At 34.8% G+C, this 13,953-nt stretch overlaps 1 protein-coding gene across 4 annotated transcripts in view; it reads right to left on the bottom strand.

Annotated features, from left to right (window-relative positions):
* LOC136029332 (glycogen synthase kinase-3 beta-like) overlaps positions 1-13,953 on the bottom strand; it is a 60,096-nt gene that overhangs the window by 29,115 nt on the left and 17,028 nt on the right. For 2 of the 4 annotated variants that reach the window (XM_065707616.1, XM_065707617.1), the window contains exon 2: positions 2,204-2,394. In XM_065707616.1, coding sequence (XP_065563688.1) covers positions 2,204-2,394 — 191 coding nt within the window. Of the gene's footprint in view, positions 1-2,203; positions 2,395-7,410; positions 7,834-13,953 lie in introns of those variants that run through there. The other 2 variants (XM_065707615.1, XM_065707614.1) reach the window with 2 other exon arrangements.

Below are 13,953 nucleotides of genomic sequence, written 5' to 3'. Positions count from 1 at the left end.
GAATACTTTTTTATTAAAGACACCCAAGTTTATGCAGTTTGACTAGGTCGTCCAAAACCAAAAGACGTTCTTCATCAACTGAGCATGGATTGGCGACAGCTGGGAAATTCTTGTTTAAGAAACAGTATTTATTATATTTTCCATGCAACACACTAATTTTAATCTACAGTAGCTACATACTTGAATTGTGGGGATATTCATGTCTTCATTGGGAAAAGCCGTGTTGTTGATTTTATTAAATAGTCGTAGTTGACTATACAAAGCAGAAAAATCACTAGGTAAGTAATTAAGAGATAATTGTAATAATATAATAAATAGTTGAAATTACTAAAAATACTCTAGCGTAAAGAGCAAGGTATTACGAGGAGATGAACCCCTTATATGCATAGTAATTTCTGTTCGTTTTGAGTTTTAATGCTAGTCCTTACTTTCAATTGAAAAAACTTTTTCATATTTATTTTTTCATTGTTTTTTTATAGTAATGCTAGAAAATCCTGCGCCCTTTTCATTGAATTTATCTTTCCACATGACATATTCCTCCAAGGAAAGATCCTCGAACATAGCCCTTTCCCCTCAACCCCCCCCCCCCCCCAAAAAAAAAGCCAAAAAAATCCCCCTGACAACGTCTGTACACTTCCCAATAATCATTACTGTATGTAACACTGGTCAAAGTTTGTAACTTGCAGCCCCTCCCCCAGAGACAGTGGGGGAGTAAGTCATCCCCAAAGACATAGTTATTATGGTTTTCGATTATGCTGAACAGAATGGCAATCTCAAAATCATGTTTCGTTGACTTTGGGAAACAAATGAGGGAGGGAGGGGGCATAGGTGCCCTCCAATTTCTTTGGTCACTTAAAAAGGGCACTAGAACTTTTCATTTCCGTTAGAATTAGCCCTCTTGCGACATTCTAGTACAACTTGGTTGACACGATGACCCCTGGAAAAAAACAAAAAATAAATAAATAAATAAACACGCACCCGTGATCTGTCTTCTGGCAAAAAATACGAAATTCCACATTTTTGTAGATAGGAGCTTGAAATCTTTCAATTAGGGTTCTCTGATACGCTGAATGCGATGATGTGATTTTCGTTAAGATTATATGACTTTTAGGGGGTGTTTCCCCCCTATGTTCCAAAATACAGCATATTTTCTCAGGCTCAATTTGATGAAACTTATATATTTAAAATCAGCATGAAAATTCGATTCTTTTGATTTATTTTTTAGTATCAAAATTCCGTTTTTTAGAGTTTCGTTTACTATTGAGCCGGGTCGCTCCTTACTACGGTTACACCACAAACTGTTTGAAATGTCACAAGAGAATGGAATGTCACGTGTGCAAGACCAAATAACTCTCAGATATTCATAAAACCATTGCCATCAATAATCTAACGACAGTTTATTAGAGAAAAAAACGGAAAAATATGCTTTGAAAATTTCTCTTATTAATTTCCAAAGACTTAGTTCAAGTTCAAGAGATTGTAGCCAACTTGTCACATTTCCAAGATCACCTACAACATACCAAGAGTCCAAACTCAAGTTCGGGGACCGTAATTACTGAAAATTACCATAAAGTAAAATTGTCACATTGTAGGCCTTGAAAATTAGGACTAGTCCTTTATTAGACGTCTAAATGCCTCTCTTTATAATGATGATTTATGTTCACCCCAAAACAAAAGATAAGAAAAAATGTAAATCCTTTCATGGATTACATAAGTGAAAAAGCGACTACAATATCAATACCCTTCAATTTTTACAAGCATATCAGGGGTGGAGCTTACTACTATTAGCTATTTTGGCATGAAGGAGCTAATGAATAATTAATGTTATTTCTTGATTATTGGTTTCTTGAACGCATACTTTCAAACATATTTATTGATAGTTTGATTGGAGCGTCGAGGTTACTTGAGATCGCCGTTTCATAGTAAGCATTCCCCTGTTCCCACCCTCCAAGTGCGAGACCACTTGTGAGCATAATGCACAAAGTATTGAAGTTCAGCCTGTTTCTAGTTTTATCAAATTGACTCTTTATACAGGCAGAATCTGGAAAAAAAATCTTCATTCTAACTTCTAAATATTCTTTTACTTTTCTGGCAAAAGGTGTCTATCTGAGTTCATAAAGCTTCAAAAAACATATATCAGATATTAATTTTTTTTGCAATGTTGAATGTAGAAATTAAATGTTTAATCTAACTGATAAAATACCTTAAATCTTTTATCTTGGAGGACTTTCTTTATTGCAACCAATTCTCCTGAATCGCAGAGTTTAGCTTGATAAACTACGCCAAATGATCCGTTCCCAATCACTTTAGCGTCTGTATAGGATACTTCTTGTTGTCTCTCCGGCCCTTGACCAGGATTCGCAACCACAGTTGTAACTTTACTGCCATCTTTGCCTAAAAAAAGAAAGTATATAGCATTAGAAAATTGTAATGAAAAAAGAAAACAATGCAGCATCAAGTCATAACAAACTTTTATTTGCTTTTTTTCTTAAATGACTTTGCGATGGATAAAGGATAGGAATCGGTTTATCATTTAAAGAGCGGAATCAATAAAAGAGAAGGTGTTCAAAATCATTTTACAAAGAAACCAAATTTCTTCCTAAAGTAAAATTAACATCAGTAATATTTAAACAAAAGTAAGATAATATCATGCAAAAACCAAAAATATCCAAATATTTTGCTCTGTGTTCTGCTTTGGTTCTAAATTATCCCATTTGGCTTGATTTTACTGAATAATTAAACAAAAGTAAGATAACGTCATGCAATAACCAAAAACATTCAAAGATTTTAGCTCTGTGTTCTGCTTTGGTTCTCAGTTATCGCGTTTGACCACATTGATTTTACTAATTCCCAATAGATATAGTTATTGTAAAAAGGGAAACATTCCATAAAAACCAGATTTTTTGGATAGAAAAATAGAATTACTAACAAGATAGGATATACTTTCAGCAAAAAAAATCAACACATACAATGCACTGATACGCAAAAAACTATTATGTAATTTATTTACTTTCCTTTTTGTCGCTAGTATTCCCTCCAAATTTTCGACTGAGATTATTATATATAGATAATTCCTTACATTTTGAAGTCTCAATTTAATATAATTTTCCTCTGAATGTGTCTAAGAGCAAAATCATTAACATTACATATAACTAAGAAAATTACTTATTTTTTATGAGCGGCTTTCACACTACACATGCAATTTTCTTTGCTATTTGGTTAGGTTATATTATAATAAGCATAACCTTTCTAACATAAACAAGTCCTTTCTCGCTAGAATAAAGTAAAAATCCTTCGAACCCTCATAGTCATTATGTAATATCGTCACAATCATCATAAGTAAACTATTAAAAGATTGAACACATGGAATAGATTCAAGCTCTTTTAGGAAATTTGTATGAATTTGTTTTCAGAATTCATTAATTGCTCATTAGTTTTATATCATGAAAAGAGAAATCACCAATGCAACAGCACAAAAAAAAAAAAAAAAGAGACAGAAGGAGAAAAGGAAGACTGTTTTCCTAAATTAGTGATTAATATAGACCAGCACTTGAATGAGGCCTTAACCCTACTCATCCATACAATCACATATGTCAAACAGCATAGCCATACACAATCAATCATAAAGAATAATCCATGGACAGGCAGTCATGTCGTCAATAAGTATAAGTCGTCATTTACCAAACAATAGAAAAAATAATAAAGACAAATAATTCAGAGGCAACAACCCAACACAAGGGCTCGTCAGGAGAATACACTGGCCTATATAGGGTTTCGCCACTTTAAATTCTCTACCCAGCCAAGTGTTGTGGCTACCACAGAATATCCATGGCATCCCCGTGTCATGTATCACCCCCAAAATATATGCCTATGAAAGAAAAAAAAACCAGCAAATGTAAAACAACCAAGTAACACCAAAACAAGCTTATCCTGTTAATATATCCCTCTTTTTAGCAACAATAGGTAGACTAAATATAATTAATTTTACCAAATCACAAATATTAACACATTGCAAAAAACCTGAATGAACTAAACAATTATAGAATTCATCTTTACCATGTGGCTAATTTTTAAAAAAAATCCGCTCAATTAGAAACACAATTCAAAATAAATGGCGCTGCAACAACATTTCTCGAACCTCCGAAATTAGTTGAAAATTTCTTTAAGTATTTCTAGATAATTCTTTTGATATTTATTTAAAAGTTCGTTATAATGAAAACAAAATTTTTTAAATTGCCAAGTTATTTTATTTGCAGAGAAACCTCTTGATATCAATTTTTGGCTTAAGATTTTACATCTATTTTTGAAATCAATATAATTTCAAAAAAAGAAATCAATAACTACAAATCCTTGCATAACAAAGTAACTGTGAGAAAAACGCTGAATATGTGATATTTGAGTGTATATTACTTTCAGGGAATGGGAAACTAATCACTTCAAAATCAAAATCATCCGTTTTATTATACATTTTAAAACTTAATTTATTATTATCACAAATATTAATATTTAAATCTAAGAAATGATCTTCATGACCAGCGCCATGACTAGGTTCAAGAATAAGCTCTGATGGATATATATTTTTAGAAATATCAATGAAATCCTTACAATTTAAGACCAAAATATCATCTAAATATCTTTTATTATTTGACAAAACATGTTTTAAATTAATTGGATTATTCTTATCCATCATATATTTATATTCTAGTTGACTTAAAAACAAGTCAGCTATAAATGGGCTGGCATTCCCCCCCGCCATGGGAATTCCCACAATTTGCTTGTATAAATCACCCCCAAATCTTATATAAGTATTGTATAAAACAAATTCTAATAACTCAAAAATCATATCCAAGCTGTAACATCTCAAGTTAACTGTAGTATTAAAGCAATTTGTCCATATAGCTTTTTTATTATAAGTGTCTATTTTTAAGAACCTTTTACTAGATAAGAGGAAAGATTTCTTGATAACAGTTTTTAAATTATCAAACACTACATTAAGTGATAAATTAGTATACATTGTCGCAAAATCGAAAGACTCAATTCTTTTAGCTGAAACCATTGTTAAAGAATCTATCACCTGCAGTGATTTATTAACACTCCAATATGGATTAAAATTCGAAAATTTTTTAATACCAGAGCAATAGGTTTTAAGTTTATTTACAATTTCCTTTAAAATTAAAGAGAGGTCAGTAGCAGTCCAATATAGGAAAGGGAACTTTATATCATTGTCATTTATTTTAATATTAAAATTTTTAAAAAGTATTTTATAACCCTTTTTTTTTTTAACGTTGTTAAAAGTATTTTAAACAACCTTTTCGTAAACATTAGTTGTGCATAACTCCCTTTTTAAGATATCACAATACAGCTTCTGAAAAATTATGGCAAAATTATTATTAGCTTTATCCACTGGCACAATTACAAATTCATTCTTTAGATTAGCAATTGCTTGTTTAATCTTCGCATTATAAAATAATGATTTAGTGTTACTATTTTTTAAGTTAGAATATATTTTATTTCTTATTCTACTAATAATTAAATTCTTCCAACTTTGAAAACTCTCTTTATTTTTATTCTCTTTCTTACACCACTTATCAATAAATAAATCAAAATCATTTCCAAGCCATCAAGAACACTCGATGGTTTCAGATGATGAGAAAGACGGAAATTAGCCCCTTTATTCATTATAATTTGAAGATCATCTTGCTTTATTATTGACAAGTCCCCTGTTATAACATGTTTGTAAGTAGGATTTACAAATGGGCCAAGTTGCTTACAATTGCAAACCGGTTTCCAATTTATATCACTATCTAATCTTTTAAGTATTAAATTATACTTAAAAATAATTTGCCCAATAGTTTTTGAAAATTTATAAGTTAAAACTGGACTATCATTATAATTCAAATTACTAGGAAGGGCCTGTTTCACATGCCGCTGATTTAAAATTTCTGGTAAATTAATATCTTCAATCTGATTACAAGTAAAATTAAAAGGTAAATATAATCTGTTATCCTTATTACTGATCTTATCGAACTTTTTCTTTTTTGAAATAAATTTCGTTTTAGTTAGAATGCAAATTGTATCACATATTACTTTAAAATTATAATCAAGAGCTGTATTATTCTTAACAATCCAGAAAAGTTTGATTAAATTCCTCTTGGATAAATTATTTAGACATTTTATTACAGAAATCATACCCCTAGATTCAAGTAGCTGGCACAGATCTATAGAAAGCATATGTACATCTAATTCATTTTTTCTATTATTTTTCCTATGTCCTCTCGATCGTTTTTTACGTTTAGTAGGACAAGTAAAAGTAAAAGAAGGACATCGGGACACAAATGACGACCGGGACACCGGGACATAGGGAATATAAATGACGACCGGGACACTCAAAGAGAAAGCGACGGGACAACGGAACACAAATGACGACCGGGACACCGGGACACAGGGAATATAAATGACGACCGCGACACTCAAAGAGAAATTAAAGACTGGGACACCGTTACACAAATGACGACCGGGACACAGGGAAACAACGGGGACGCTGGGGGGCACAGGGGGATATATAAATGACGACGGGGACACAGGGAATGTTCGATTAGCAATCACCATCAACAAAGCTCAAGGGCAATCATTAGAATAATGAGGTATAGATCTGAATACAGATTGTTTTTCCCATGGACAATTATATGTTGCATGTTCAAGAGTCGGTAAACCTGACAATCTATTTATATGTACAGACAACGGGACAGCCAAGAATGTTGTATATTCGCAAGTTTTACGTAGTTAAAAATATATATATATATCTATCTATATATATATATATATATATATATATATATATATATATATATATATATATATATATATATATATATATATATATATATATATATATATATATATGGCGCGTAACGACTTACGCGCGCAGGGGGGGCTTAGGAGGGGGGGGGGGGGTGTTGGCACGAAGCGCCACCCCAACAGCTAGTATACTATATGAATACTATATAGACTGAGAGAATTTTCATTAAAGATTTAATCCCTTGCTACCGTTTTTGGGGGTTTTGCTTTGCATAGATAATGTCATCATGTGCGAATGTGTAATTGGAGTTGAACAAATAAACTCAAAAATTACATTTTCGGACCATAGCTGTTTGTTTGATGTTCCTGATAAGGTTCTTTGGATGAAACTTAGATAGAACTCACTCCCTCCCTCCTCCCACTCCGTATGCAGAAATATTGGCAGTTTTCTTCTTTGGTACCCCAATGAAATTTAGTTAATGCTTCCATTTTAGTTAATGGTTCTTTTAAGTAAAGTTAAATTTTCATAGCATCTACTTGCAAGTGAAAAGCCATAAATCTACAAATGCAATTATACAATACAGCGATTTCTATGAAAAAGTAATTAGTTACGTATGTAGAATTTGGCAATGAAACAAATCTGTCCAATCAAATCCAAGCCGTACAAATTTTTAATGTTCAAATCAACAAGTCCAACACTGCCTTCATTAATAACTTCTGGAATGCAACTGCCATTACATGAGCTTATGCTGCGTGTGACGCAACGTTTCTCTCCATTTGGTGGCAGAAGTTTTACAGCTGCCCGAAGCATCGAATCCTGCTTAAATTTCTCACTCTGTCTAACTTTCAGTACGTCTTTGAGATGAAAATTCATCATTTTTTGCCCTTGGAGGACAGCATCACTAATTTCTGACTCCTCAGAGTCGAGTAATCTGTACCCGTTAGTCATAGGAATGAGTGCTAAAATTTCTTCGCTTGTTAAGCGCAATATTAAGCATCTTAGTAGAACACCAACTCAAATGAGAATCCAGTGCGATACTGAAACACTGGCATAGTGACCAATTCCTTTTCTCTCATGGTGATCAATGCTCTCAGGACCTATAAATATTCTCTTCGGATTCTCGTTCCATGGCACAAGACTCCTATTTGTGACAAATTATCTTCAAAATTTTACCCGGGCTTTAAAATATACAAAACTAAATTAATATACAACCTGTGTAGGTCATCGTTTTGCCATTCTTTGTGCTAATTACTGGGTAATATATTTGCACCTGCCAAAACTTTAGGGGGAGGAGGAGAATCAAAACAAAAAATAACAGTTTGAGATTGTGAGCCGTATTTCATAAGAGTAGACAACTTAGTGTCTCAGACCCCCCCCCCTTCAATTTCACGCCTGTAAGTCTTATTCTGCCTCCCAATTTCCAGTATACAAGAGGCAACGAATTATGCAAAGCGTTGAATATGAGAAAAGCTAAGAGATAGGAGAGATAAAAATGGAGAGAAACAGAAAAAAACATTACATCATTACAAACTTTAGGTTAGGATTCACATCTCAGTAGGCAAGTATTGAGGAGCGGGAAACCCTTAATATACGGAATAATTTCTGTTCGTTTTGAATTTTATTGTTACTCCTTACTTTCAGTTGAAAAAACTTTCTTTTTTTTAAATTTATTTTCTTATTATTTTTCTAATAATGCCGGTAAATCTAGCTCACCCTCTTTGAGATATTCCCTCCCCTCATGGCAAACTCCTCCGTGGAAAGTTCGTCCCACGTAAAATACACCCCCCTAAAATTCAATCTGGATGATTCCATACTCGCTGACACCCCCCCTCCTTAAAATAACCTGTTGAAGATTCAGCCTGAAAAATTTTCTTGGCATATAGAATTTCTTTTCTGTATAGCCAATCATTCTGGCCACTTGAAAAGAGCAATAGAACTTTTAATTTATGTTCAAAAGAGCCCTCTTCCGATGTTCTTGAATCATTGGTTCGATTTGATCACCACTGGAAAAACAACAACAAATAAACACGCATCCGTGATCTTTCTTCTGACAAACACAAAAAATTCAAAATTCCACATGTTAGCAGAAAGGAGCTGGAAACCTTTACAGTGGGGTTCTCTGATATGCTGAATGTGACGGCATAATTTTCATTGAGATTCTTTGACTTTGAGGTGATGTTTTTCCTCTTTTTCAAAAACCAGGCAAATTTTCATGAATCTTATATATTTGAAATCAGCATAATGAGCTGATTCCTTTGATATGTTTATTGATGCAAATATTTCGCTTTTTAGTTTCGGTTGGTACTATTGAGCCGAATCACCTCTTACTAACAACATTCACTCTTTGACTAGAATAAGAATTTCACTTTGCAGAAACTCCAGCACAAGAAGGCGAAAGTTAATAAACACAAGAGCTAAGAGCTCATATGGCACTTGTGAAGAAGGCTGGAAGAGCCAAGAGCTCATATGATATGGGCTCTAGCAAAATTCTAAGAATCAATAGATTGATTTAAAAGGAAAATGAGAGGCTTACTGCCGGTCGGGATTTAAAATAAGAGCTCTGAGTCACGAGGTCCTTCTAAATATCAAACTTCATTAAGATCCGATCACCCACTCGTAAGTTATAAATACCTCATTTAAGATCCGATCATCCGCTCGTAAGTTATAAATACCTCATTTTTCTAATTTTTTCCTCTCCCTTCAGCCCCCCAGATGGTCGAACCGGAGAAAACGACTTTATTAAGTCGATTTGTGCAGTTCCCTGACACGCCTACCAATTTTCATCGTCCTAGCATGTCCAGAAGCACCAAACTCGCCAAAGCACTGAACCCCAACCCCTGGCTCTCCAAAGAGAGCGGATCCAGTACGTTTACGTCAATCACGTATATAAGACATTTGCTTATTCTACTCACGAAGTGTCATCCCGATTTCTAAGCGTTTTCCAAGATTTCCGGTTCCCCCTCCAACTCCCCCCAACGTCAACAGATATGGTCAGGGTTTGAAATAACAAATCTGAGACATGAATTCCCTCTAAATATCAAATTTCATTAATATCCTGTCACCCGTTCTTAAGTTAAAACGTTCTAAAGTTCTTAAGTTACCCGTTCTTAAATTTTCTAAATTAACACCCCACAGCTCCCCCAAAGAGAACATATCCGTTCCAATTATGTCAATCACGTATCTATAACTTGTGCTTATTGTTCCCATCAAGTTTCATCCCGATCTTTACACTCTAAGAGTTTTCCAAGATTTCTGTTTCCCCCTCCAGCTCCCTATGTCCCCGGATCCGATTCGAATTAAAAATGGACCATCTGAGACATAAGATCCTTCTATATATGAAGTTTCATTAAGATCCGATCACCCATTCGTAAGATAAAGATACCTCAATTTTCACGTTTTCTAAGAATTCCGGTTTCCCTCTCCAACTCCCCCCAATGTCACCAGATCTAGTCGGGATTAAAAAGGAGAGCACTAAGCACAAGATCTCTCTAAAAATCACATTTCATTAAGATCTAACCCATTCTTAAGTTATACATACCTCATTTTTTCTAATTTTTCCTAATTACTCCCCCCCCAACTCCACCAACCGGAGCGGATCCGGTCTGGTTATGTCAGTCACGTATCTTGGACTTGTGTTTATTCTTCCCGCTAATTTTAATCCTGAACTCTCCACTTTAAGCGTTTTCCAAGATTTTCGGTTCCCCCCCCCAACTCCCCACCAATGACACTGGATCCGGTTGGGATTTAAAATAAGAGATCTGGGTTACGAGGTCCTTCTAAATATGAAATTTAATTAAGATCCGATCACTCGTTCGTAATTTAAAAATACCTCATTTTTCTATGTTTTAAGAATTAACCCTCCCCCCCCCACTCCGCCAAATAGAGCGAAGCCGTTCCGGTTATGTCAACCACGTATCTAAGACTTCTGTTTATTTTTCCCGCCAAGTTTCCCGATCCCTCCACTCTAAGCGTTTTCCAAGATTTTGGGCCCCCCCCCCCAACTCCCCCCAATGCCACCGGATCCGGTCGGGATTCAAAATAAGAGCTCTGAGACACGATATCCTTCTAAATATCAAATTTCATTAAGATCCGATAACCCGTTCGTAAGTTAAAAATACCTCATTTTTATTAATTTTTCTGATTTAACCGTACCCCTACCCCCCCCCCCAGATGGTCAAATCGGGAAAATAACAATTTCTAATTTAATCTGGTCTGGTTTCTGATACGCCTGCCAAATTTCATTGTCCTAGCTTACCTGGAAGTGCCTAAACTAGCAAAACGGGACAGACAGACAGACCGACCGACAGAATTTGCGATCACTATATGTCACTTGGTAGATATCAAGTGCCATAAAAACGGCTTGATGAAACTTTTATTTCGTCATTTACATTGCATCTGTTTCGAATAAGCAACAAAAAATGTGACAAGCGCGGTTAAATTCATCTTTTAGTAAATTAAATATATGTAAAAAAAAACTTTTTTCAATTTAAAGTAAGGAGCAACATTAAAAATTAAGACGAACATAAATTATTCCATATATGAAGGTGACCTTCCCACCCCCTTAATACCGCACTCTTAAGGCTGAAGTGTTTTAGTACTTTTAAAAAAGCTTGTTACTCTAATTAAGAGACCCTTATGTTTCAAGGGTAATTCTTTAGGAATTGGGACAAAAGTTAAACTTCAGTGTAAAGAGCGCGGTTTTGAAGAAGGGGAATCCCCCTCCCATATACGGAATAATTTCTGTTAATTCTAAGTTTTAATATTGAATAATTAACAAGTTTTAATACTGATGTAATATAACATTAAGTTTAATATTATAAAAAATGTTTTTTTCTGATTATTTTTAAATATTACCGAGAAATCCAGCCCCCCCCCTCCATGGAAAAATCTTCCCCTCCACGATAAATTCATCCATAGAAAGTACTTCCCACGTAAAATACCCTCGCCCAAGGTAAATTCCCCAAGACAATTCCATCCTTACTGAAAATTCCCCCGCAAAATTTCTTGCGGATGATTCCACCTGGAAAATTCTCCTTGGTATACTTTCATTTGGAAAATACTTTAATTTCTGATCGTTTTTCAAACCATGGGGTAAATCCTCCCCCTCGGCAGAAAGTTTTTTCGGAAATACCCTATGGAAAATGTCTGCCGCAGAAAATCTCCCCACTCCCCAAAAAAATTCTACAGGCGATTTCGACTAAGCTGAAAATTTCCCCAGGGCAATTCCTCCAGAACATCACCACATGTAAGAATGAGTCGGCAAAGAGAAAGTAAGACAAATAAAAACAAACCATATGGGATTTTAGCAAATAGCTTCAGGGTAAAATTTTTCCTGGTAAGTTCCACCCAGAGACTACCCTTCCCACGGAAAATCTCACCCCCAAAAATGTCTGTATACATCCCAGTAACAAATACTATGTAGTCCGTAAGCAATACTCCAATTCCGTAAGATACATCTCCAGGGGTTGTGGGGTGTCATGTTATCCCCAAAGATATTGTTAGGACCTTTCGACTATGCTGAAGAAAATGACTATCTCAAAATTTTGATTGGACGACTTTTCAAAAAAGAAGCGGGAAGGGGGGCTAGTAGCACTCTAATGTTTTTGTTCATTTAAAAAGGACACTAGGCCTTTTAATTTCCGTTTGAATGAGCCCTCTATCGACACTCAAGGACTATTGGTTGCATAAGATCATCCCTGGAAAATATAATAACAAATTAAGACACATCCGTGATCTTTCTTCTGGCAAAAATACGAAATTCACATTTTTGCAGATGGGAGCTTGAAACCTCTACATCGGGTTCTCTGATATGTTGAATTTCATGGTGTGATTTCCATTAAAATACCCCTGACTTTTTGGAGGTGCCCCCCCCCCTTTCGAAAACCAAACAAATGTTCTCTGTGTGTAGCTTTTGAGAGATAAAATCAAACTTGATGAATTTTGTATATTTGGAATCAACATAAAAAGCTAATTCTTTTGATGAGTCAACTGATATCGAAATTCCATTTTGAATTTTGTTACCATTGAGTCGAGTTGCTCCTTACTAGTAGTTCGTTTCTATGATCTGTTTGATGATCTAGGCACTGCGGAACTGGACAAAACGAACACAACTGAACTAGTGGTAAAAAAATTCTATTCGCCTGACAAAAGATACAAATTTTCCATGTCATATCTGCTTTAAGTACTTAACATCTTCGCTTGTTATTTCCAAGCATTCATTAATGACAAAATAACAGACTTGACATACAGAAGCGTCCTTCTGAAACGTCAGAAACAAACCTCTTCCAATCAGGATCACCTAGATATATAAAAGCGAAATAAATTTAATTTTCAAGAAAGTGTGTCGTAAATGAAGAATGAGAACTATTCGATTGGACAAATTTCCTGTTAGCAACGAAAATCAAAGGAATATCATGCCTTGCCAAGATAAATCATCTTCGTTAGGTTAAACTAAGTCTCAATGACTAAATGAGCACTTTATTCGACGATTCCGATAATCAAAAACGTTTCAGATCTTGACTTAAAAGGTTTTAGCTGCAACTTACGCAAAACACTGTTTTCCTTATCCTTGAGCTTGAAACAAAAACTCCCTTCAATAACTTGTTCAAGTACGGCAATGGCCTGTGCAATAGTCGACTTGACCGTATAACCGAACTTCTTATGGGAGGGAAGGGGGAATTTCAGACGAATTTGAACATGCGAAAATATTTGTTTACTTCTTTGACACGGGCAGACTTTTGGCCTAATTACTTGATACTGAACCTTTAGACTAGAGGTTCCCTACCAATTTTGGGCCATTCCCTACCTAGGCATTTCTAAAATCCCGACCCCCCTCCTCGTGATGTTTAAATTTTGTTAGTCAAAATGTTCCGTGTATCCACCTGAAGAAAGCATAAAAGGCCATAAAAAAGCATAAAAAATATTGTCTGAACACAACACTTTTATACAATGTACTTCATTGGCATATAATCATGTGTATATTTTTGCTCTTTAAAAGTATATGAGTGTGACATCATTTACATGAACAATGGAATTTTTCAAGATTAAGGTTCTAGTCAACAGAAGGGTGCTCGTCTTCCTCATGACTCACCCATGGGGCCTGCGCCCCACGCTGGGAATCACGGCTCTACACAAGTGTCATTTTCTCGTAACTA

The sequence above is a fragment of the Artemia franciscana genome, chromosome 7, assembly GCF_032884065.1.
Source record: "Artemia franciscana chromosome 7, ASM3288406v1, whole genome shotgun sequence".
NCBI lineage: Eukaryota > Metazoa > Arthropoda > Branchiopoda > Anostraca > Artemiidae > Artemia > Artemia franciscana.
The sequence above is the reverse complement of the archived record's forward strand: the minus strand, read 5'-3'. Positions and strand labels throughout refer to the sequence as shown.